Source organism: Plecotus auritus (assembly GCF_963455305.1).
Source record: "Plecotus auritus genome assembly, chromosome: 7".
NCBI classification, from domain to species: Eukaryota; Metazoa; Chordata; class Mammalia; order Chiroptera; family Vespertilionidae; genus Plecotus; species Plecotus auritus.
Genome location: NC_137774.1, coordinates 90698050 through 90722783, shown reverse-complemented (window position 1 = coordinate 90722783; position 24734 = coordinate 90698050). Strand labels below are relative to the sequence as shown.

General features: G+C 44.7%; 1 protein-coding gene across 1 annotated transcript; it reads right to left on the bottom strand.

Moving 5' to 3' along the window:
* Nucleotides 1-735: 735 nt before the first annotated feature.
* On the bottom strand, nucleotides 736-20673 carry RFC2 (replication factor C subunit 2). Its single transcript, XM_080677307.1, has 11 exons — nucleotides 20537-20673; nucleotides 18104-18173; nucleotides 14476-14517; nucleotides 14150-14256; nucleotides 10920-11021; nucleotides 9800-9900; nucleotides 6734-6891; nucleotides 6428-6493; nucleotides 4877-4957; nucleotides 3299-3412; nucleotides 736-1907 (listed from the first exon to the last, which is right to left on the bottom strand). Exons 1-11 carry the CDS (start codon nucleotides 20638-20640, stop codon nucleotides 1797-1799), a joined length of 1056 nt encoding a protein of 351 aa, XP_080533433.1. The 5' UTR covers nucleotides 20641-20673; the 3' UTR covers nucleotides 736-1796.
* Between the last annotated feature and the right edge of the window lie 4061 nt (nucleotides 20674-24734).

The window sequence follows — 24734 nt, the reverse complement described above, 5'->3', positions numbered from 1 at the left end:
GACCCTGAGGCCTGGGCCCCAAGGGCAGCTCTTTCCAGGATGGCACAAGATCCTTTCCCTGAGAATTAATGCCATGTTAGGGAACTAGAAAAAACACCTAGAACACAGCTGTGGCATTTGTCACTCCACACCCTGCAGCCCTGACCTCACAAGCTCAGAAGGCCAGTTAGGCCTGAGCGGGGGGTGTGGCGGGGCCAAGGGAAGGCTCCAGGTGGGAGGAGCCTCTCCTAGGTTACAGGTGTGGAAACCCTGGTGTCTCTCGGGCCCCTCACCTGCAAGCTGGGCACAATCATTCCTTCCCCTGACAGATCCTGTAGCTCCAGACAAAAAATAAGATTGAGGAAGTATGTGTATTTTGTAAAACTTCACCTTGCTGTTTTTGAGGACCTTATCTTTTCCTCTTAATTGAAAACCGAACCCAGAAAGCCAGTCATCTCAGAGCCCTTTCCGTGTCTCTTCAGTGTCACTACCCAACGATGTGGTCTGGGCAAGTGACTGCACCAGCCTGGGAGGGACGGCACTAAGTAGAAGTGCCACCAGGCCCTCCCCTTCCTGCTTCCTCCTGCTGCAGAGGATCAGGCTGGATGGGGCACTAGAGCCGCTTGAGCCGAGCTTGGGCAGAGAGAAAGCAGATGGGCTCACCCAGCTGTTCCAGCACCATGTGAAGCACGGGCACACATGGACACAGTGCTGTGGCCCTCCGTCAGGGAACCCGCAGGGCAGGAAGAACCAGCATGTCACACAGTGTTTTTAATCAAAGACTCTCACGGGACCACTAATCACAGGATGAGTGACTCCCACCCCCACTCCCTTAAAAACAACATTCTAGCCCTGTCTGGTATGGCTCAGTCGGTGGGAGTGCTGTCCTGTGCACTGAAGGGTTACTGGTTTGATTCCATCAGGGCACATACCCAGGTTGTGGACTCGATCCCTGGTTTCTCTCTCTCCCTTCCTTTCTCTCCAAAATCAATTAAACACACAAACAATGCTATTCTAAAATGGCATCTGGGATTTGCTTCAGTGGGGTGGTAGGAATACAGAGGAAACAAGATAGGCCATGTATTGGTATAACTGTTAGGATGGGTGATGAATACATGAATATCATTCAATGTTTTATGCACAACTGATATTTTTCATAATTTAAAAAAATAGTATCTTACAAAAAAAAAAAAAAAAAAAGCAATTCTACAGGTGAATACAAAGTTTACTGGGAAATTCCAATTAACAAGCACTGCACAGACAGGGCGACAGGGCGGTTTTCCATGCACCATTTTCCTCAGCGACACCTTAAGTCCTTTCTAAAGAGCTCATGGCCCCGAGCTGTTCTGAGTATTTTTCTAAATAGTCAGTAAATTACAACCAACCCTGCCCTCACCCCGGGGAACTGTCCTCCAGGCTTCTAGAAAAATTGAGATTAGCTTGTCCTGTCTGTCATCTAAATCACCTTTTCTCCTTGCAAGGATGCAGGAAGCATGCAGAGACAGGAAGCTGGCTCTCTTTGCGGACTTGCACTGCCATATTATTGCTGACAAAATTTTAGTTTTATTAGCTAAAATGCCAACACACACCCAGACTGGGTGCCGTGCCCTGGACATTCTCTGCGGCCTTTCCCCATCACCACATCCCAGAGCCTGGGGCTGAATGCAAACGCTTCTGGAGATGTGTGTAGATGCACGGGGAAGGCCACAGCGTGTTACTAAAAGGCGAGTCCCACTGCCAATCTGGGCAGCATTTTCCCCCAAAGCAGAAGGCTGTGAGTCCTGTCTCTCAGGGACTCTTGTAATGAGTCCTCCGCTCTAACTGGCCACCGGGGCCATTGTCTTCTGACACAGCCTGGCCAGGAGCCCTGCCATCTGCAGAAGAGAGTTCACACCTTCGGCTATCTTCATATGAGTGTATCCAATTTCCTAAAAACAAATGAAATTTAAATCTGGTTAGTAAGTGAGGAATAGATTTATTTTTTTTAAATCTGTACTAATGGTTTACTCAAAATTGATGCAATGAATTCTAACTCCAACTAGAAAATGAACTCTAAGTTGTCATGGACTATGTTTAACTAAATTCAATTTAAACCTAAAAGGATATTGGTATTTCTTTGTAAGATACTGTTAAGGAAATAAAAAAAGGCAATATTAAAATATTTATATAACACATATCTGATTATACATTAGGAACACTCAAAACTAAGTAATGAGCCCTAGCCGGTTTGGCCTCAGTGGATAGAGCACTGGCCCACAGACTGAAGGGTCCTGGGTTCGATTCTGGTCAAGGCATATACCTTGGTCGCAGAAGGCAACCAACTGATGTGTCTCTCTCACATCAATGTTTCTCTCTGTCTCTCCCTCTCCCTTCCACTCTAAAAATCAATGGAAAAATATCCTTGGGTGAGGATAAAAAAAACAACAAAACTCAGTAATGAGAAAACAAACCCAATTAAAAACTGGGGAGATTTGAACAGATACTTCATCAAAGATTGGGGATGGCCCATAAGCACATGAAAAAGTACTCGACATCATTAGCTACTGGGAAATGCAAATGAAAGCCTCTACAAACCTATGGCAATGACTAAAAATCCAACTGAGCATTCCAAGTGCTGGCTGGGATGTGGATCAGCTGAAATGCTCATCACTGTTGACAGAATGCAAAATGCTATAGCCACTCTGGAAAAGTTTGGCAGTTTCTTATCAAGTTAAACTTAGACTTATCATCCGACCAAGCAACCTCACCTCCATACACTGGAATACTACTCAGTAATAAAAAGGAATAACCCACTGACCCTCGCAGCAAACATATGAACAAATACAAAGTCCATTCAGCTAAGTGAAAAAGCCAGGTTCAAAAGACTATGTTTCTGCTTGATTCCATTTGTATAATATTCTGGAAAATTCTGTCCCCCAAAGAGAAAGCAGATCAGTGGTTTCCAGGTGATAGAGGAAAGGGGCATGTAAAGTTGGGGGGTTAGAGAGTTGTGTTTACACGATTGAATGCTTCTGTCAACAGAATGCATCTAAAGAGGCTGAATTTTCCTCTGTGTAAACTATACCTCAATCAATCTGACCTTAAAGATGAATAAACACACAAATCTCTAATGAAGAGTCATCCTAAGGACCAGGAGGTCACTGATTGGTAGAATGGGCTTAAACAAACTCCCAGCCCCAGGACAGGCAGCTGCCCGCCTCCATCGGAGCTGGGGACACTACAGAGCACCTTCCTGATGCCAGGCCTGTGAGTGAAACAAAGGGAGCCACAGCGTGGCCGGAACCCTTGAGGAGAGAGGCCCGGCTACACCCTTACTGACCTTAATGAACTCCAGTTTCAAGTATTCTGCCATTTGGAAGGTTTTACACACTCGAAAAATGTTGCCAATGATGTCTTCTGGTGAGTAGCCAAGATGCCACAGGTGAGCGAGAATCTACATAAAAGAGAACATGCTGAGGCTGCTGAACTCCGTACACGACAAGGATACTTGGGAAATGAGGTTAAAGCCACACAAATCTCGGGCGGGTCACATTGCTCATCCTAGAAAACCCAAGCGATTCTGAGAATCAGCTGAGCACCATGGAGCTGGTGGGCCACGCCCTATAGATCACATGGAGATAATTCGACTGATTTTTCCAGCACACAGATAATACTGCAAATACTAAATGTTTTTAAATGTATTGCAAGGTCTACTACTGTCCCCGAGCCTCTTAAGCACTTTATTAATCATCCCAGTATACCCCAGAGCAGAAGCAGGAGAACCCTGTTAGGGTGGGGAACGTCCGGCCTGCAGCCTGTATAAGGCCCACGATATCATTTGGTCTGGCCCTGCCACGGCAGCAGGGGTGAGTTAATTAAATGTTTGACCAAATATAGCAGGCTAATTTTTAAGTTGATAACTTTGTATGGCCCATGAATGATGTTATAAATATCCAAATGGCCCTTGGCAGAAAAAGGTTCCCCATCCCTGTAGTATCTGCTGTGCTTTCCCAGCTAGAGTCCTAACCCACCCCCTGCAGGAGCAGCCCTGAACATCCTGGCCAGGGCAGGGATTACAGCAGTGGTCTCGGCCTCCTGCCTTCTCAACACCCCCACTCCATGCCACCTGGACTGCAGGGTCTGGAATCACTTGTTTTTGCCTTTGCTTCAGCATCCTGGGATAAACTCAGGGGGCAGGGAAGCTCTATGTGCCTAAATCTGAAGGCTTCCTTCAGGCCCACTCGGTGACCCAATCCGGGTACCTGGGTCTCTGCCTCAGTCTCCCTGCCCTGCACTCATTTCACCTTAGGTCTAACTCAGCCCTAAACTCAATCAACTTCTAGCCTAATTTAGTGGGAGCAGGGAAACTGGCTGTGATCAGTCCAATGACCTCAGATCACACCATTGCCACCCATGTGACTTGAGGTCACCTGAACCACATGGTGCCCACTGGAACCTGCTCACATGACTCTACAATTAGGCCCGAAACCCCCTGGGTTCTCCTCTCCTGGCTGACTGGGGACTGCTGGGTCCCAGTATGCTCACTCCCATGTTCCTCGGGAGGATGGAGGGAAAACCTCCCCTTAACAGAGAAAGACAGCGTCACTGCAAAGCAAGGAGTTGGGCTGGTCTTCCCTCATGTGTTAGGACGGTGAACAAATTCCTGATGCAGAGAATATAATTATAGTACAAAGACATAATTTTGAATTCCAGGTCTACTACTTTTAAAGAGTTGATATAGAGAACGGAATTTAGCCTCTGTCATGGTTTTCTCATCTGTAGGGTGTACCAACTCCTAGCATCGTTTTAAGAATTCAGGGGAGCAATGCATGTAAGCCCCTAGCATAGGGAACTCCCTCAGCCCTACTCAAGAAGAGAAAGGTCCCTCTGGTTTCAGGAGAGGCGGAAGGAAGCAAACCTTGTAGGCTTCGTCGATATTGGCATTCACACAGTGCTGGATCATCTCCTTCACCAGCAGGGGGTGCGGCTCATCGCAGACCTGACCAAACCGAAAAGAAGGTGAGTCAGCGCTGAGGGGACCATCTGAGGAGGACCCTGACACACTGACTTCTGGGCGATCTATGTAACCAACCTCTCAAATCGTGGGGGTTTTTTTGTTTTTGTTTTTTTTCCATTGAATTCTCCAGTAACAGAACCAGGTGGAGGAAAGCCCTTCACCACCAAACAAGTCACCAAGTAAAAAGAATATGATGTCGACCTACTGTAGTGAGGAAGGCTTCTGACACCAATTCTGTTATCAATTTCTCCAACAAGAGATGAATTAACAAGGGCCACTGAAGAATCTCCACTCAGGGGCAGCATTAAAGCCATTATAAGTCACATTTCAGAGCCCTTGGGTGATCACTTGCCCAGAACCACTTAGAACCCACTAAGACTTGGGAGGTCTTTTGGGCCGGTCTCCCACTGGAATCGCAATTGTTTTTCCTGGGACAGGGTCCCAGCCTCTCGTGACCTGAATAGCAGCCTGTTGAGTGCCGGTGCAACTCTCCCTGAGCCCAAAGGCTGCCTCCTGCCACTCCCTCCACTGGCCTTAGATTCCACCCTCTACCGCAGGTCAACATGTAAATCTAAATGACAGCCTTCTGATATCTCCAGGTAGTGCATATACCTGCCCTTAGCCTTCTCTTCCCAGTTCAATGAACTTCCCTCAGAATCCTGGTTTGCAGAGCCCTCAATGCTTTGCTCCAGGAGGAAATGAGACCTTAACTGTCATGACAGGTGACTAAGCAAGTTCCCCTCAGTGCCCTTGAAAATACATCACTGCCAAGGTCTAGGCAGAGGCTTTTAGCACAGCTTTCTTTATCCCAAACTTGGTAAGAAAAAGCAACAGAAGAAACGCATGGACAGCCCTACCCAATTTTTACCCCCAAATTAGGGAGAAATCAGACACTGAGCTGTTGGATGTGGCAATCAGTTTTCAGACGTATTCCCAAAAGGAAATGTGGGAGAGTGAGAATCTTCTGGCTCGACCTTAAAGAGCTCTGATACCCACACCAGGCACAGGCAGTGCGGAGGGGAAGTCTCAGGTGGCAGCCAGGCCCGCAGAGGGGAAAGCGCTGTGCTCCCTCCTGGCCCCAGCAGCTGGATGGTCTCAGACAGGCTGCCTGGGCCTGTTTCCTCGGCCACAAAATGCTGACGAGAACGCACATGTGCAGGGGTGCTGTGTGGAACAGAGCACTCGGGAAAGCACCCAGCACCAGCCTGAGGCAGCAGTGGCAGCACTTGCATTGATCGCACCCTGGTGGCATCCCAAAGTTCTTCCCGACTCTCCAGTGAGGGAGTCAGGGGGACACAAGGGAGGCAGGCAAGCACCCCCCCTCCGAGGGTGAGCCCCAACGGCAGCACCATGTCCATCCCCTTCCTTCCAGCACCTTCCCACCTCCACTCCACTGGCCCCGCAGATAAATACAGTTTTTGAAGATTGTGATGCCCAAGCCAGCTTTTGTACCTTGAACACATTCTCACTGTTAATGAAGCCGAATCCTGAGAAAGTAGACTGCAAGTTGTTCAATGCCTGTTGAGGAACAAAAACGACCAGGGTGATTTTCTGTCTTGGCCCTTCCCCACCTCTTTAACTGAGCACCCTCCTTGCAAGCCTGCTGTCAATCAGCCCAAGGTCCCATCAGTGTGTTGGATCAACACTCCCCACTCTGTCTATGCTCGACTCTGCACAGCCGTCACTTCCTTCTTCCCCCTAAAATAAGGGGCATGGCAAGCCCAGGAGGTCCCCGCCTCGGGCAGCAACCGCACACACCTGCCGCATGTCTCCCTGGGCAGTGAAGATAATGGCTTCAAGACCATCGTCAGTGTACGGCACATTCTCCTTCTCGATCACGTTCATTAACCTGGTGAGGACCTGGGCATCGGTCAGCTTTGTGTAGCGGAGGACTGCGCACCTGGACTGAATGGGCTCTGCATGAGACAGGAAGAAAGTGAGGCCCCCTGGCCAAGGATGGCATCGCCCTGCTGGTTCTTTAGTTACTCGGAAGCAGCTGCACAACCTGCACAGCCCAGCCGTGCAGGCACCACTCTCTACCCAGCAGGTGCTCACCAGTGACTGAGTATTTAGAACTAAATTTCAAAATATTAACCAATAAGCAACAAGAGAGGCCTCAGCCAGTACTGCCTGGGATGACCGGGGCTGGCCATGGCTTCCAGAAGGGAAAGATCCTTTAAGATAGAGACATCCACATGCCACAGCCAGCAGTGAGCCAGTGCTGGCCCAGGTGGCCCCCAAATCACTGTGTGCTGGGTGGGTCATGGCTTGCTGTTTGGGGGGCCCCTCCCCTATCCAAGCATGAGCTCCTAGAGGGCAGGACAGAGCCTCACACAGATCTGTAGCCTCCACTATGCCTTGTGCAGAGTAGATGCTGTGTACACATCTGTCAAGTGGATGAGGCTTCAAAGAGCAGCTTTCCTAAGCGTTAGTCCACCTCAACTTATCTCAGCGATTTTCAACCTGTTTCATTTCATGGCACACATAAACTAATTCTAAAGTTCTGCGGCACACCAAAAATATATTCTTTTGCTGATCCGACAAAAAAAAAAAAAAAAAAAAAAAAGGTGTAATTCTGATTCATTCATACCGGATGGCTATTGCTGTGTTGGCTGTTGTCACTTTTAAAAAAGTTTTTATTGATTTTTCAGAGAGAGAGAGGGAAGGGAGAGGTAGAGAGACAGAAACATCAATGAGAGAGGAACACTGATCGGCTGCCTTCTGCACACCCTCTACTGGGGGATCGAGCCCGCAATCCGGACATACGCCCTGAACAGAAATCTAACTAGCAGCGTCTTGGTGCATGAGTCGACACCCAACCACTGAGCCACACCAGCTGGGTTGTCATTTTTTTATTTGACAATCGAGGGAAAGAGGTCAGTGTCCCTGACTAACTAGGTATTGCATGTTTTAAAAAGTCTTACACACCCGATGAAAATTGCTGACTTATCTGAAAGCAGGAAGCATCACAACTGAACCTTATTAGCATATTTGATTTATCAGCACAGATAAGAGAAAGAGCAATTAGCAATTAATATTCTAACTACAATAGAAGGTTCCTTTAGTCAATTTTTATCTTTTGAGACATTCCAAAAGCTGAATTCACAGAATTTAAATACATGTCAGAATAAGGCAGCGTGGCCTTCCTCAAAGTACACCTATCTCTTAACGCATGGCTCCAGGAACCAAAGAGAGACTGGGCTACTAAGTTTCACAAGTTAGCTCTGCAGCAATTTGATCATAAACCATTTCCTCTAACGCTGAGAAATAAATTCCTTTAGAGATTTCATTTGTTTGCTACATCCCTTTAAAAATTAAAGTTCATCCAAATGCTGTATGTATCACAAAAATTACTTTCATGAAAAGTGAAGGCCAGAGCTGTCTCCACCAACACGTGCAGTTTCAGATCACACAGCCCTGAGCAAAACGCACTGGGGGAGGCCTCTAAGTATAACAGTGCCCCTGCCCTCACAGATTACCACGGCTACGGAGACAAGCTCCATACACATCCATCAGTCAAAAACTTTCCGCAGTTTCCTCCACCACACCACTGATGTCTTGAAGGTAGAGAATGTTTCTCATTAAACGCTATATGACCTGCATTGATGGTACCCGCCACCTACTGAGACCAGAGTAAATGCTTATTGAGTGAATAGCTGAATAAATTAATAAACAAATAATGACTATCTAGATAGAGTAAAAGGACATAAAGGATTCCTGGTAACACAAAGAGCCCACCAACTTTGTGGGGGCCTCATGATTGATAACCAGCTTGTTTGCAACAGTGCACAATGGCCCTGGGAGATGTGGGCTGTGGGGGCGGGGGAGGGAGAGAAGGGAGAGTCAGATGGCTGAGCTCACACAGGGTGGGGTTTAGTGGGCAGATGTGAGGCAAGGACAGCGGGACAAAAGAGCTGTGAGAAATGGTGGGACAGAGAAAGCTGGACTGTGCCGAAGTCTGCATCAGAAAGGAAAGGATATGAGCCATGACTGGTTGTGGATATGTACAGGGGTGCAGGTTCAAACCCCAGCCCCAGTCTGAACTTGTGCGGGAGGCAACCAAATGATGTGTTGATGTATCTCTCTCACATTGATGTTTCTCTCTCTCTCTCTCTCTCTCTCTCTCTCTCTCTCTCTCTCTCTCTCTCTTTCTCTCTCCACACTCATCCCTTCCATGCTCCACTCTCTCTAAAAAAATCAATGGAAAATATCCTGGGAAGAGGATTAACAAAACAAAACAAAAAAAAGAAAGAGAAGGATGTGAAACCACCAGGAAGCTGAGATGCTGAAAGGGAGGGAGGAGGGATAAAATCGTGAGGAAACAAACTGATGGAGCGGGGACTGGAAGAACAAATGCCAGGTCAGAGAGAAGACTAACATGTAAGGCTTCACAGGTGAAGCAATTGCTGGCAATAACCAAGTCCGGTGTGCAGACGCAGTGCATGTGCAGTACTCAGACACACAGAAAGTGCAGGAACATGTCTGGAGAGAGGCAGTGACTATGACACTGTGCATAGGATATCAAAATGTCACGTGTGCTTGTGATGGAGCAAGAGGCAGAAAGATGTGGGGTTCCAACCTCAGCTCCTCCACTTGCTATGTGACCTTGGGCAAATTACTCAACCTCTCTGAGCTCCAGTTTTTCATCTCTAATGTGGAGCTGATAATACCTCTGCAAATAATTATATAAGATTAAATGAAAAAGTTGATTACACAGCATAGTGCTTCATTCACGACAGGCAATCAAAAAGTCCCTACTCTTCTGTTGCTAAAGAGCCAAATGAGCCCCATGCAGACCGCAAGACACCCAGAGCTGACCCTCACCTATGATTTTATCTGAAGCGTTACAAGCAAGAGCAAAGCGAGTCGTTTTGGAGTAGATTTCCATGGTTCTCCTCAAGGCTTGCTGGGCTCCATCAGTCATGCTGAGAAGAAAAATATAAGAGTGCAGTTGGCAACTGTGACCTGGGGCCCGCGGGACACAAATCCCTCCCTACAGAGACTGGGAACCCTGACCTCCTGACTGGGCATGCTCAGCCTCTCCTCATGAGCCTGTCTGGGTCTTCCACAGGCAGGCTGCACGTGGGCATAGAGCAGAGGCTCTGCGGCCAGGCTGCCTGGCTCACCTTGAAACTCTTTCATCTGCTAGTTTGGGGACCACAGGTACATTATCTGAGCCTCAGTGTCCTCACCTACAAGGAGATAATGATACTGCCTACGTCAAAGGGTTGTTGATGACAATTAAGTGAGATAATAACATGTAGAGTACCTGGGATAATGTAATGCTTACATATAAGTGCTCAATAAATGTTGGTTATTATTGCTATAATGTTATAGTAAAATAGGTTAAGGTGTAATAAACTATGTACTATAACATGGCAATTACAATGTTCCAAACAAGATTATAATAATGTGGAGCACTGCTTTTTATAGTAAAGGGAAAAAACAGGACACAAAAATTACATATATTATGATCTCAACCATGTAAAAATATATAGCGTAGAAAAAGAAAATAAAGCAAAATATTAACAATATTTTCTAAATTTTCTTCAAAGAATATGAATTACTTTTTTTAAAATGTCATTTAAAACTTTTCATTTATACCGGTAATGGCTAACACTGTGAATGTACTAAATGTCACCGAATTATAGACTAAAATGATTAAAAATGGTAAGTTTTATGTTATGTGTATTTCACCACAATAAAAAAACATTTGAATTATTCATCACATAAGTGATGTTGGGACAAACATATTAGCTGACTGTCTTAGACAAATGTTTGTAAGTTAATTAAGTTGACTTTAGGGCTCAGGCTCCTATTAAATTGCTTTTGAAGATAAGCAAATATACCACAAAAGTGCAAAGGCAAAGCTTTTTCTCTGGATTTAATAAAGCCAGATAAGAGATTTAGAGATCAAGGTCAAACGTTTGGCAAAGCACTCTACCTGTCTGCTTCATCCAGGATGATGATCTTATGTCGTCCTTTGGGAAGGGTGACTTTCTGTTGGGCAAACATTTTGATTTTGTTTCTCACAACATCAATGCCCCTGAAACAACAAGCCAGAATTTAACTGTCACCTTCTGAGGCAAAATCAGTTACCTTCATGGGAACTTCAACCCTCATTCATCATCATAGACCCAATTTTAGTTTTTAAGTTTCCTTTTTGAGCAATTCTATTTTCAAGAATTGAAATTTCATTATTTTTATTCCTTTCTGAAGGTTTTCAGAACAAAGGAAAAATTTGCTACTTAAAATAGAATGAGATTCATTTTATTTTGCAATTACCTATGGGTCCACTGAATTATTTTACAATCTCAGATTTATTTTAAAGTCTTAGTAATCTTATTCTTCCTGTATCTTAAAACTGTTTGGTATTTCATCATCCTAGTAATTATTTCATCGTTACTCATCAATTATTCCCAACTATGCTAAAAACAACTAAAATAATAAGAAAATGAAAGAATGATGGAATTGCCTAAAAGAATAATGTAATAGTGGGAGAAAAATACTATTACTATTGTCTCATACTTCATTTTTTGTGTGTTCTTGAGGTACTATATTGTCTTTCTAGAAGGCATAAAAGAAGTTCAGAGAGGTACTATATTGTCTTTCTAGAAGGCATAAAAGAAGTTCAGATACTCTGTCCTTGCTATCTTTTTTAAAGTTTTCACTGACCACAACTAAAAAAAAATCAAAACTTTTCATTTTCCATGCACAATGTCAAAGAGAAAAAAATTGACAGGAAGACGTTTCATAATTATTAGACAAATCAGAAAATGACTGCAGAGAAGCGAATAGCACTCTAGACTCTAATGATGGTGAAACTGATCACATAAGCAACATCTCAGACCATGCTTCCTCAGATGCCAAAATCCTAGGTGAATTTTCTCAAACTTAAGAATCAAGGCGTGTGCTCGCTTTGGCAACACATGTGAAAGCTGGATGACACAGAGAAGATTAGCATGGCTCCTACACAAGGATGACATGCAAATTTGTGAAATGTCCCGTATTTTAAAAATCAGTAAGTCATGGGGATGTGATGTACAGCATAGGGAATATAGTCAATAATACTGTACAGTGTCAGATGGTTACTAGACTTACCACGGTGATCACTCCATTAGGTGTATAAATGTTAAATAAGGACAAACACTAAATATATTTTCATCTAGCTAGTCACTTAACAGGAAGAACTTCATTCCCCAATATCCTCTGATAAGAATTTGGACCTTCTGTTTTGATAAAAGAACATATGACAGCACTCTTTCATCTTTTATGTTTGTATACCAACATTTATAGGGTACAGTTTGTAAGTGATCAAAAGCTGACAGCAGGTTTGTATACAAAGGTGACATAGAAATGCAAAAAAGTCACTGTATTGATCATTCAAATAGGTTTTTATAAATCTAAAATTAAAAATATTTTATAATTATGGGCTATTCTTTCTTCAACAAAATTATGAGTCACTAAAGTTTTCAAAAATAATGAGTTTGATGATGCAAGTGTGAGAAGAACAAGAGGTAGTAAGAATCAGCATTGACAAAATAGATTGATTACAGGCTCATTCATGACAGCTGACGAGCAGTTAGTTGCATTCCAAGGACATTTGCCTGTTTCAAGTCTACAGAGATCTTCAAGATTAGGATAATATTGAAGAGCTGAGATCTGCATCCTCAAGGAATAACCAAAGATAGACTTTGCAGACTTTTTATTTAACAAGTCCTCATTTCATAATACTCTATTTCATGTCTGAAAAGTAAACCAGCACTTCATACCATTAGGATGGCTACTAACAACAACAAACCAAAAAATAAGTGTCGGCGAGGATGTGGAGAAATTGGAACCCTTGAACACTGTTGGTGGGAATGTAAAAGGGTGCAGCCACTATGAAAAACATCATGGAGGTTCCCCAAAAATTAAACACAGAATTACCAAATATAATCTAGCAATTCTAAGTATATATCCAAAAGAATTAAAAGCAGGGTCTTAAAGAGATATTTATACACCCATGTCATAGCAGCATTTTCACAATTCACAAATGTCCCAAAGATGAAAGCAACCCAAGCATCCATCAATGGATGAATGAATAAGCAAAATGTGGTGGACTATCCTTACAAAGGGATATTATTCAGCCTTAAAAAGGAAAGACTGACAGATGCTACACTTTGGCTCCGTGGATGAATCGTGAGGACATAAGCTAAGTGAAATAAGCCAGCCTCAGAAAGACAAATACTGTATGAAACCACTTATATGAGGCATCTACAATAAAATCAAGTTCATAGATACAGAAAGTAGAATGGTGGTTGCCAGGGGCAGAGGGAGGGGGATGGGTACAGAGTTTTAGTTCTGGAAGACAAAAAAGTTCTGGAGATCATCGGCTATACAACGATGTGAATATATTTAAAACTAATGAACTGTACACTTAAAAATGAGTAAGCTGGCCCTGGCCTGGTCGCTCAATTAATTGAAGCGTTACCCCATACACCAAATGGCTGCGGGATCGATTCCCATTCAGGGCACATACCTAGGTTTCAGGTTCGATCCCTGATCAGGGCGCATATGAGAGGCAACCAATCAATGTTTCTCTCTCACAGTGATGTTTTTTTCTCTCTCTCCCTTCCTCCTCTCTCTCTAAAAATCAATGAAAATATGGGGGAGGATTAAAAATAAAATGAGCAAGATGGTAAATTTTATATTGTGTATTTTACTACAATTAAAAATGATATTTAGCCCTGGCCGGTTTGGCTCAGTGGATAGAGCGTCGGCCTGCGGATTGAAGGGTCCCAGGTTCGATTCCGGTCAAGGGCATGTACCTTGGTTGCGGGCACATCCCCAGTAGGGGGTGTGCAGGAGGCAGCTGATCGATGTTTCTCTCTCATCGATGTTTCTAGCTCTCTATCCCTCTCCTTCCTCTCTGTAAAAAATCAGTAAAATATATTTTTAAAAAAATGATATTTAAAATTCCCATTAACAAAGTTAAGCCATCAAGTCTAGTGCCTATGATGCCACCTTGATGAGCCAGCAATTCCCATTCTATTTCACTGGGAAGGATTAAAGGAAAACATAAAGCTGGCTAGGCAAGCTCCACATACAACATAGAACGAAAAAAAGGCCATTTCTATAACAATTCAAAATGTAAAACACTCGCTGCCCTTCAGTCCTAACTCACAGACGTACCTGTCATTTGAGGCATTGAGTTCCAAAACAGCATCCTTGAGAGCTGGGCCCAGAAGGGCTCGGGCCAAACACAGGATGCTTGTAGTTTTGCCAGTTCCTGGGGGGCCCTAGGAATGAGATCTCCAATAAGTGCTCCAAGCCAGCAGAATGACCTTATCATATCTCCTGATGGACTGTTCACCACTTTTCACATTCACCTCCCCCTCGAACCCACCACCCCAACCCACAAGCCTCCTGACCAAGGAGCTCTGTGCACAAGAAAGCACTCAAGAGAGAAGTGAAAATGAGACTTCAAGACATCACCAGGGCCAGGACTAAGTACTCACAGCAATGATAATATTGGGCACATTCCCTTCTCGTGCAAAGACCTGAAAGAAAAAATGTTCATTAAAACTGGTTAACCTGTAAACCATAAGGAGCCAAGCCTCCCCAGCCTCATAGGCCTGTGTAGTAAACATGGCTACAAACTTCTGCATATGGATGCCCCATGGAACACTCACCTCAGCATATTCTAAACTGAATTCATCATTTTCCCCTACAAACCTGAGGCCCCACCCACATTTCCCCTTCCATGGACTGTCAATGCCATCAACACTACCACCCAAGCCAGGAACCTGGAGGTCACTGTCACTGTTAACAGGGCCTTCCTCCTCACCCCACACAGCACCTTAATTACAAAGGCTCAGACATTCCTAGTCTCCTTGCCACTAATCACCCCAACCCATTTCCCATACAGTAACCACAGCCAATTTTCTCAAACATACATCTAATTATAACATTTTTACCTGACTGAAACCCTTGTATGACTCTTTAATGCTCTCATCATGAAGCCCAAACTCTTTTTTTCTTATTTATTTTTATTGAATTTATTGGGATGACATTGGTTAATAAAATTATATAGGTTTCAGGTGTTCAATTCTAAAATACTTCACCTGTATACTATTCTGTGTGTTCGTCACCCCAAGTCAAGTCTCCTTCAATCACCATTTATCCCCTATACCCTCTTCTACCTCCTCCTCCCCTTCTTCCCCTCTGGTAATCACCGTGTCTATGTTTTGGTTTTGTCTGTTTGCTTAATCCTTTCACCTTTATGATTTCATTCATATGTGGAATCTCATGGAAAAAATAAATCAACGAAATAGAAACAGACCCACAGACAGAGAACAGACTGACAGCTGTCAGAGAGGAGGTGTGTTGTGGGGCTGGGAGAAAAAAGATGAAGGGAGCTGGGGATTTTCCAGTGTAAATTAAGGCATGTCTAGGCTGGCTTCATAAAGCCCAAACTCTCAAACATGGCTCATGAGGCCCTGCGCAATCTGCCTCATTTCTCACACACCCCAATACATGTACTCTACAGCCTTGCTATCAGGGGCTCATGGACCAGAAGCATCAGCATCCCCTGGGAGCGTGTTAGAAATGCAGAATCTGGCCTCATCTCCAGAACTACTGCACCAGAATCTGCTTTTAACAAAATCCCCAGGCAATTCAAATGCCTATTAATGTCTGGAAAGCACTATTCCAATCAGATGGCATCCCACCCAAGAATAAGCCAAGCTTTCTCACCTGGGGGCCTTTGCACCTGCTATTCCTGCTACCTCTTCTCTCTCACTCCTCCCCTCCAAGTCTGGCTAACTCCCACTCAAGCTTTGGTATCACTTCTTCCACTTGGGAATAAAGATATTGTGAGGGTTAACTCTTCCCTGAACTCTTCCCATGTGCTCCCACAGCACCCTGTCCTCCTCTAGCAGAGTGCTTATCACGTCGCCTGCTGACTTTAATGCTACCCCATTAGACTAAAAATCTTACTCGGGCAGGAATCATATCTATTTATATCAATAATTCCTAACACTGCACCATAGCTGTCCCAGAAAACATACTCAAATATTTGTAAAATGAATGCATTTTAATAAATAAATACCTTGTTAGCTATTAAGAGTGTAAGCACTGATTACTACAGAGATTGTCTTTGTCATGACTCAAATAGTTGGACTTCCAGATTCTGCCTAAAGATGGCTTGGAATTCAAAGCTTGCTTTACTGCTAAACATTTCTGCCTGCCCATTTTGAAGCCAGCTGCCTTGTCACTTAGTTCCTCTAGGCAGAGGCTGGCAGACTGTGGTGGGAAGGGCATGAGGGGAGTGGAGGTAATCTAGCCTGAGGCCTGTTTTTATGATACCCCTAGCTAAAAATGGCTTTCACATTTTTAAAGGATTGTTGAAAAAATAAACAGAATATTTGTCAAATATAGTTATACTAGTGGCCTGGTGCAGGAATTCATGCACATTGAAAGGAAATTAATTAGAAGAAATATTTTAATATCACTATCTGCCCTTTCTCTATAATAGAAGTATCAACCAAATTCACTATCAACAATGACAAATCAAAATAGACACATGTGATTGGCACCAGCAAGAGCTTTATATATATAGATAAACTTGCTTAATTAGACCTGCTTTCTGATTTAGCTAAATTTTTTCCAGCCCAGTGAAGCACTCCAACTTCTCTTTCAGGTAATTGTCAGCAACACAGCAGTAAATATCAACATTGCTAGAAATAAGGCGAGCCTCCCAAGTCAGGGGTTCTGGTAGAATACAAAACACTTGGGAGCCAGGCAACAAGGCAAACATATTTACTTCTACGTAGAAGGGTGCACACACATGGTCTGGAAGCACATGCACACCAAGCAGGCGGGCTGCTTGGGTTTATAATCCCTTATGCATGTGACCTGTCCTTTGCTCTTGATTGGAGCTCAGGCGGGATCTTTCACGACTGGCTAATTCAAAGGGAGGGGTTGGCCTTTGCTGTTTCAAGATGGCAGCTCCCAGGGGAGCTGCAAGCCATGCGGCCAACATGGCGGCTGCCAAGTCACGCAGTCCAAAAATGGTGGCCGTCTAAACTGTTCTTTGATAGAAAAGATGACTTGTTTATTCTCACAATATGAAGCAGATTACTATTGTAGATCACACAGCGAGAACAAAGGGTAAAATATTTAACTGCAGCAGTGTTTGACTATATTCTGCTCAGTGAGAAAACCTGAAGTCATTTTCAAGGTCCACCATTTCTTACTTCTTTTCAGTCGGGTCAAGTTTCTAAGCTTTCTAAATCTCCTTTTTCTGGCTAATGAAAAGAAAATAGGATTCCACTGAGTCTCCTATCTACCTATTCCAGGACTTCTATGAGGATCAAATGAGATGAGGCATGGGAAAATGCTTCACAGACATTTGGTTAAAGTGTAAAATGTTTGCACCTGGCTATAAAGCAAGTAGTGTTCCTGGGCTGAAGAAACTCCAAAGAGGCTAGTCGCTAGGGAGAGGAAGCCAGGCATTGCTACGTGATGTCATTACCTGGTGCCCACAGAGACCATTTCCGGATTGGGCTGTGGGCCGCATTTTGTGCCATGGGGTCTCGGCAGCATTGGCTGCGATTTGGTGGGCTGTCGCTCTAGGGTGGAAGCAGGGCCTGTGTCCCACTTGGGGGAAGCCGAGTGTTGCTTTGTGGGCGCCAGGTCCATGGTGCCATTTCTCTGTAAATGGCCAGTGTGCGTCACAGCAGCTCCTGCGTTGAGCATCTGCCCCCTGGTGGTCAGTGCATGTCATAGTGACCAGTTGGACAGTCGGAGACTTAGCATATTAGCCTTTTATATATATAGATATTTACAAAAAGCCTATGGTATCTATTAAATTGCCTTTACAGAAAGTTTGCCAACCTTGCTCTTGTCTGATAACTCCTCTCCAATAAGCCAGCCCTTCAAACATCTGAAGTTACCCACCACTTCTAGGCATCTCCAAACTGAATGTTTCCTATTCCCTCAACTCTTCTGGATCCATGGCTTAACCCCATCCCCCACCTTGGCTGTCTTACTCCAAATGCCGTAAGACAGCATTTACATATATATATGTATATATATATATATATATATATATATATATATAAATTTAAAAAAAAACACACCCACCTCCAGCCTGCTCACAGTGTCTTCATTCCCGACTACTTCATTCAACTTCACTGGTCTATATTTCTCAACCCTGTTTTTAAGAAAATGCATAAAAGATGTTGACATAACTATTTTCATGCTACACAAAAGGAAGCACTAAAGAGCAGCAATCCTCAGCTTTGTCAGGTGATATACATTAAAAAAAAAATACACCAAATGGTGGCAGGTTTTAAATTTAAGGGGGTGCCCAAGTGCCATTTGAAAAGTTAAGTGCATGAGAATTACACACCAGAAGCTCCAAACTCACCACAGCAAAGAAATACCTGTTGTTGCTGGAAAAGGGCCAGAGTGGGCCATCTGGACCTATGTGCAGCAACAGTCTGGCCGTCACAACAGAGATCCAGCACACACAGCACTGACATTTTTTTTTTAAATGCTTCACGAATTTGTGTGTCATCCTGCGCACGGGCCATGCTAATCTCCTCTGTATCGTTCCAATTTTTAGTATATGTGCTGCCGAAGCGAGCACAGCACTGACATCATTTGATCTGACAGATATGGATGTAACCGAGCCTCCTCATGGTTTACCTGCCAGTTTCTGCAGACTTGGCAAGGTGCGCACAGCAGGGTTGGCTAGACAGAAACCACAGGCCTATCTTGTGACCCTATTAGGCTATGTGGAGTGGACAGGCTAGTGGCCTAGTCAGACCAGTAATTCTCTCTTGATTTTTAGAGAGGAAGGAAAAGGGATAGAGAAATAGAAACATAGATGAGAAACATCATTGATTGGCTGCCTCCTGCACAACCCCTCCCACCACTTCCCCGGGGATCAAGCCTGTAAACTGGGTATATACCCTGACTAGGAATTGAACCAGTAATCTCTTGGTTCATGGGTCAACACTCAATCACTAAGCCACACTGGCCAGGCAATGCTTATCTTTTAAATAAATAAGCAAACTATGCTAGAGAGAAAATGAATTTCTTCAGTGAGACTAGAAGGGGAAGATATACAATGATTTAACCATCAGGACTTCCTCAGTCCTTTACAACTCTCCCTGATTTATTATGCAGGTACTAGTTGTGCTCCAGAAACAGCTGCATGCAAAGAAGCCTGTTTGTCACATACTACAGTAAACAGACAGTTCCCCTCCAAGACCAGCAGATGAAGCATGCTTCTTCCTATTCATTTATTCTTCATACTCAGTCCCTTCCAGGTGCCAAGCACTGTGAAAGGAGGCAGAGATCTCAAGGGGAGGAAAGCAGAAGATACAGAAATAAGGAAGAGATGGTTATTGCTCTGAAGGGCTTTCCAAATGGCAGGGAGATAAGAGCTTAGCAAGACCCACTACAGTGCTAAACTTGTTACAGAAACCAAGGGCTGCAGACGCTGAGGAGGGAATCACCACCTGGGAATGTTAGGAGCTGAAATTTGTGCTGGACTTTGAACAAGGCAAAGATGCTCTTTTTTCAGGGCCTTCATAGCTGCTCCATCTACCTGAGAAGTTTCTCCAGTCACATGCCTTACTCCCTGAGTTCCGGTCTTTGCTCAAATGTCATCTCATCAAAGGCCTTCCCTGAACACCATAGCTGTTTCTTTACTCCCACAGCACTTGCTTTTTTACTTTGTCTTTCTCTATCAAATGTAAGCTCCATGAGAGCGAAGTTTGTTTTGTATACTGAAGTAGCCTAAGCATGTAGTGTTGTGCATGAAAAATATGCCAGCCACATGGATAATTTTAAACTTTCTGATAGCCATATTATGAAAGGTAAAAGAAAACAGATGAAGTTAATTTTACTAATATTATTTATTGAACCTAATATATTTAAAATGTTGTCATTCTCAACATGTAGCAACATAAAAATTACTAATGAGTTTTTCTTAATACTAAGCCCTCAAAAGCCAGATGTATGTTGTACACTTATAGACCATCTCAATTCTGACTAGCCTCATTTCCAGGGCTCAACAGACTCATGTGGCTAGTGGCTGGGGGCTACATAACGCAGCTGTAGATATTCCAATAAATTATACTGCACTCCATTTAGGTATCTGCTCTCATCATGAAGAGGGGTGGGCCTGGCCAGAGTGTCTCGGTTGGTTGAGCGTCTTCCTGTGCACAGAAAAGGTTGACAGTCCATAGAGTTGGGCACCTTCAGAAGGCAACCAATCAACCAACCGATGTTTCTCTCTCCCCTCCTCTTCCTCTAATAAGCAATGTTCTGACCAACACTGCGTTTCCAGGGGTCAGACCCGCCACCCTCCACTCCGGGTGGGCTAAGCGACCCATGTCCCTCCCCCTCTTCACAGAATCTCCTGGATACCACCCTGGAGGCTCCAGCTCCGCTCAGGTCCCCCTGCCCCCCACGATCTCCCGCTCCTGGGTTCCCCCGGACACGACCCGCCTCTCGCCCACCTACGCTCCCAGAGAACCCATTATTTATGGCCTGGGCCCTCACCACGGCAGCTCGTAGTGGCCGGCACTGCCGGGGGCCTTGCTGGGGGCAGAGGAAGGGTCCTGGGCCCCGTGCTCGGCCGCCCCACTGTAGCTCTCCACCTCCATTCTCCTGCCGCCTCTTCCCGCCGCCCGAGGCCCCGCCCCATGATGCCATCACGCAAGCCCCGCCCCTGGAAACGCGAGGAACGCGGGGGCGAGCGGAAGCTGTCTGGCCTTCTCTTTCTGCGCCTGCGCAGATGGCACCGGCCGGAGTCCGGTTGCGCAAGGCCGCGGTTGCTCTGGGAGACCTGGGGTCCGGCCTGGGAGAGAGAGGAAAGCGAGACCCGAGCGCTTTGCCTTCCGAGAAAGCAGGTCGCTCCAGGAAGGGACGTTCGGCGGTTTTCGTCTTCGTGTGACTTGTTGGGAGGCCCTCTCCGCGCGACCAGTAGAACAGCTTCGCCAAGGTGGGAAGGAGCATGCTGCCCGTGCAGAGAGCAGGGGCCCGTGGAGAGTCCATCCAAATGCAGGAGCCGGCGGCGGACGGACTAGGACTGACGTCCAGTGGTGCTGGGTGGCAGAAAGCCGACGTCTGGATCCCGCCGGCACCCAGTTTTCCCGATTGCTCAGGATGTTCCGATGCAATACCAGCACCCATTGGGTGGGCTCCTCTGCGCGCCCTGGAACTTGACATTTATTAATACTGCCGGGTGGGAGCTGTCCTTTTGTAAGATGTGACTCAATTTCTTTTCAGAGAAACAGGTACTTCTTATTCACAACTGATTTGAGCATTCTTTTAGGCTGATTTTCTAGCTATTTTACTAATCTTTCCTCCCATAGCTCGTGTTATAATAATGATGAATAATAAAAATATGAATAATATAATTTACTATTACTTGAAATCTCTTGGTGGTAGATTAAGGGGGCAGGAGAAAGCAAAGCGGAGAAATCTGTCGGATTGGGTAAAAAGGGAAAATAAAGAAACATACTTCTTTTCCATTGGTGGACAGTTAATCATTAACATTTACAGCACATAGAGGTAGTATTGGGGCAATGAGATAACAAGGGTTCTGTGGTCTCCTGCGCTGATGCCAGCAGTTGTGCCCTGAGGGGTCTGGAAAAGAAGATTACTCTGGCATTTTAAATGTTACCCTAGATGCAAAAAGACGATAGACAGGCTCACTTAAAGACTGATCTTTATCAAGGAAGCTACAGGCCTTGGATGTGACTACCCACCATGACCCACATTAGTTAGGAATTTATGTTGGTAAGGCCTGCCATGACTTGTCAGGTCTAGTATATGGCCCCTTTTTTGTCCACAATATATAACATGTAGACTTTGCCTTCTAGGTGATTGAGCAGTCATTCAAATAAATATGGGCTCCAGAATCTATATTGTAGGTGATTGTTTTTCTATTTTTTTTATTTTTTAAATCCTCACCCCAGGTATATTCATTGGTTATAGAGAGGGAGGAAGGGAGAGAGAAAGAGAGGGAGAAACTCTAATGCAAGAGAGAAACTTGGGCCAGTTGCCTCCCCTACACACCCAGACCAGGACCAAACCCGCAGCAACCCTTTGGTGTATGGAACAACGCTCCAACTGAGCCACACTGGCCAGAGCGATTGTTTTTCTATTTTTATCCTTAACATTTTCGTTTTCCTTACCCCCCCAAAGCCCTGTCCATTGTGGAAATTTATTGGGAAAGACAATATTGCTGTTATATTTATTTTTCATCTGTAAATTCTGTGATCCATCTTTCCAACCTGAGTGTTTCTCTCCTTGAGGATATAGTACCTACCCCCTAGTTTCTTCCCTTGTACGTGCAGTAGGGTAGTGGGCGTGGAGCTGATGTCTGCCGATTGCTCCTTCCAGTTATACAGCCAGGCCAGCAAGGTCCCAGCAGCAGGCACAATTCACAATTGTGTTCTGAGATGGGACCAGAACATGTGCTTCCTCGTTCTTTTCAAGTGATTGCCAATTGGCAGGAACCTCAAATGACTCAAACTCTGAAGCAGTTTATTTTCATGATGGTAATTATTAAAGTTTCCAGGTTCAGAACTTACTTGGTGTTTTTCTTCTTCCTTATATATGATTTGGAAAAAATTCTTGAGGTTAGCTGTCTCTCTCCCGTTCCTCTTTAAACTGATAGAACCATCTTGCATATTTTTAAAAAACATATTTTTCATTGATTTTAGAGAGGGAGAGGGAGAGAGAGACACATTAATGATGAGAATCATTGATTGGCTGCCTCCTGCACACCCCCTCACTGGGGATCTAGCCCCCAACCCCAGTATGTGCCCCAACCGGAAATTGAACTCTGACCTCCTAGTGCAGTGGTTGGCAAACCGCAGTTTGCCGCTCTGTTGACTAATGAGTTTGCCGACCAGTGTCCTAGTGCATGGGTCAACGTTCATTCAACCACTGAACCACACCAGCCAGGCCATCTTGCATATTTGTAAAACCACTATTCACAGGTCCTTTATGTCTCTGAAGGAGAAAATACAAATTGTTATTGAAATAAACTTTTCTTGAAATGTCTCTATATTTTTCTCTTGAGATTGTTCCCATTTGGTAATAATATTCGTATTTTCCTTATAGTCAGCTATGACATACACACACCTCCACCACATACACTGGATGTTTGTGATTTGAAACTAAACATATTCTTTTTAAAAAAATATATTTTATTGATTTTTTACGGAGAGGAAGGGAGAGGGAGAGAGAGTTAGAAACATTGATGAGAGAGAAACATCAATCAGCTGCCTCCTGCACACCCCCTACTGGGGATGTGCCCGCAACCAAGGTACATGCCCTTGACCGGAATCGAACCTGGGACCCTTCAGTACGCAGGCTGATGCTCTATCCACTGAGCCAAACTGGTTAGGGCAGAAACTAAACATATTCAAAAAATGTAGAAAACAGTTCACAATTCTTTTCCCCTTTATGGTTCTTTTCTACAAACCCCTGTCTACAAAAGGCCTGTTGGCACTCTGCTTTCAATGATGTGCTTGGAATACCAGGAGGATCAGAGAAGGAGGTGACCTTTGGGGCAGAACTGCACTATCAGGACATTTTTCTCTTCCCTATACTGAGCCTTCTGTGACTTGTTGGACTTAGGCCCAGACAGAGCTAAGAGCTTCAGAACTTTAGCCTCCCGTAGGCCACACAGCACCCTCTAGGGCCACACAGCACCCTCTAGGGCAGGGGTGGGCAAACTTTTTGAATCGAGGGCCACAATGGGTTCTTAAACTGGACCGGAGGGCCGGAACAAAAGCATGGATGGAGTGTTTGTGTGAACTAATATAAATTCAAAGTAAAGAAGCGGAGGGGAGAGCAAGAGAACCCTCTGCTCTTTCGGCTCCGCGGGCCGGATAGAACAGCCGAACGGGCCAGATCCGGATCCGGCCCGCGGGCCGTAGTTTGCCCACAGCTGCTCTAGGGCCACATAGCATCCTGTAGGGCAGTGGTCGGCAAACTCATTAGTCAACAGAGCCAAATATCAACAGTACACGATTGAAATTTCTTTTGAGAGCCAAATTTTTTAAACTTAAAATTCTTCTAATGCCACTTCTTCAAAGTAGACTCGCCCAGGCCGTGGTATTTTGTGGAAGAGCCACACTCAAGGGGCCAAAGAGCTGCATGTGGCTCGTGAGCCGCAGTTTGCCAACCATAGCTCTAGGGCCACATAGCACCCCCTAGCATCACACAGCACCCTCTAGGGCCACACAGCAGCCAGGGAGTGTTGGGGAATCCGCAGGCTCTTGTGAAAGAGCAAAGATGAGCCAAAGTCAATTACTACTCTTACCACCAAAGATTTGTGAAATCCCAGGATATTGAATTCACCACCAGGCTAAACTTCCAGATTATTTTCACACAAGAGGGCAATTCGTTATACAAAAGAGGAAAGATTGGAAAGGAGATAAAATAGAAAACAAAAATCCTTATCTAAAGCCAGAGCCTTCCAGTAAAATTATCACATGAGACAGGCAATAAATCTTGGTTAAAATGACACCTTCTCCTGGCTGGTGCTACTAAGTGGTTAGACTGTTGACCCCCAGGTGGAAGGGTTGTGGGTTTCATTCCTGGGCAAGGGCACATACCTGGGTTGCAGGTTTGATCCCCAGCCCCAGTCAGGGCACATGCGAGAGGCAACCGATGGATGTGTCACTCTCACATCGATGTTTCTCTCTGTCTCTCTCTGTCTCTCTCTGTCTCTCTCTGT

Bases quoted from the DNA above. Each gene is read 5' to 3' on its own strand.
- RFC2 (XM_080677307.1), bottom strand. From the start codon at position 20,640: ATGGAGGTGGAGAGCTACAGTGGGGCGGCCGAGCACGGGGCCCAGGAC. The intron at 9,901-10,919 runs GTAGAGTGCTTT...TTTTCTTCTCAG, and splicing joins ATCCTGGATGAAGCAGACAG to CATGACTGATGGAGCCCAGC. The intron at 6,494-6,733 runs GTGTGTGCGGTT...GTTCCTCAACAG, and splicing joins CCCAGGGAGACATGCGGCAG to GCATTGAACAACTTGCAGTC.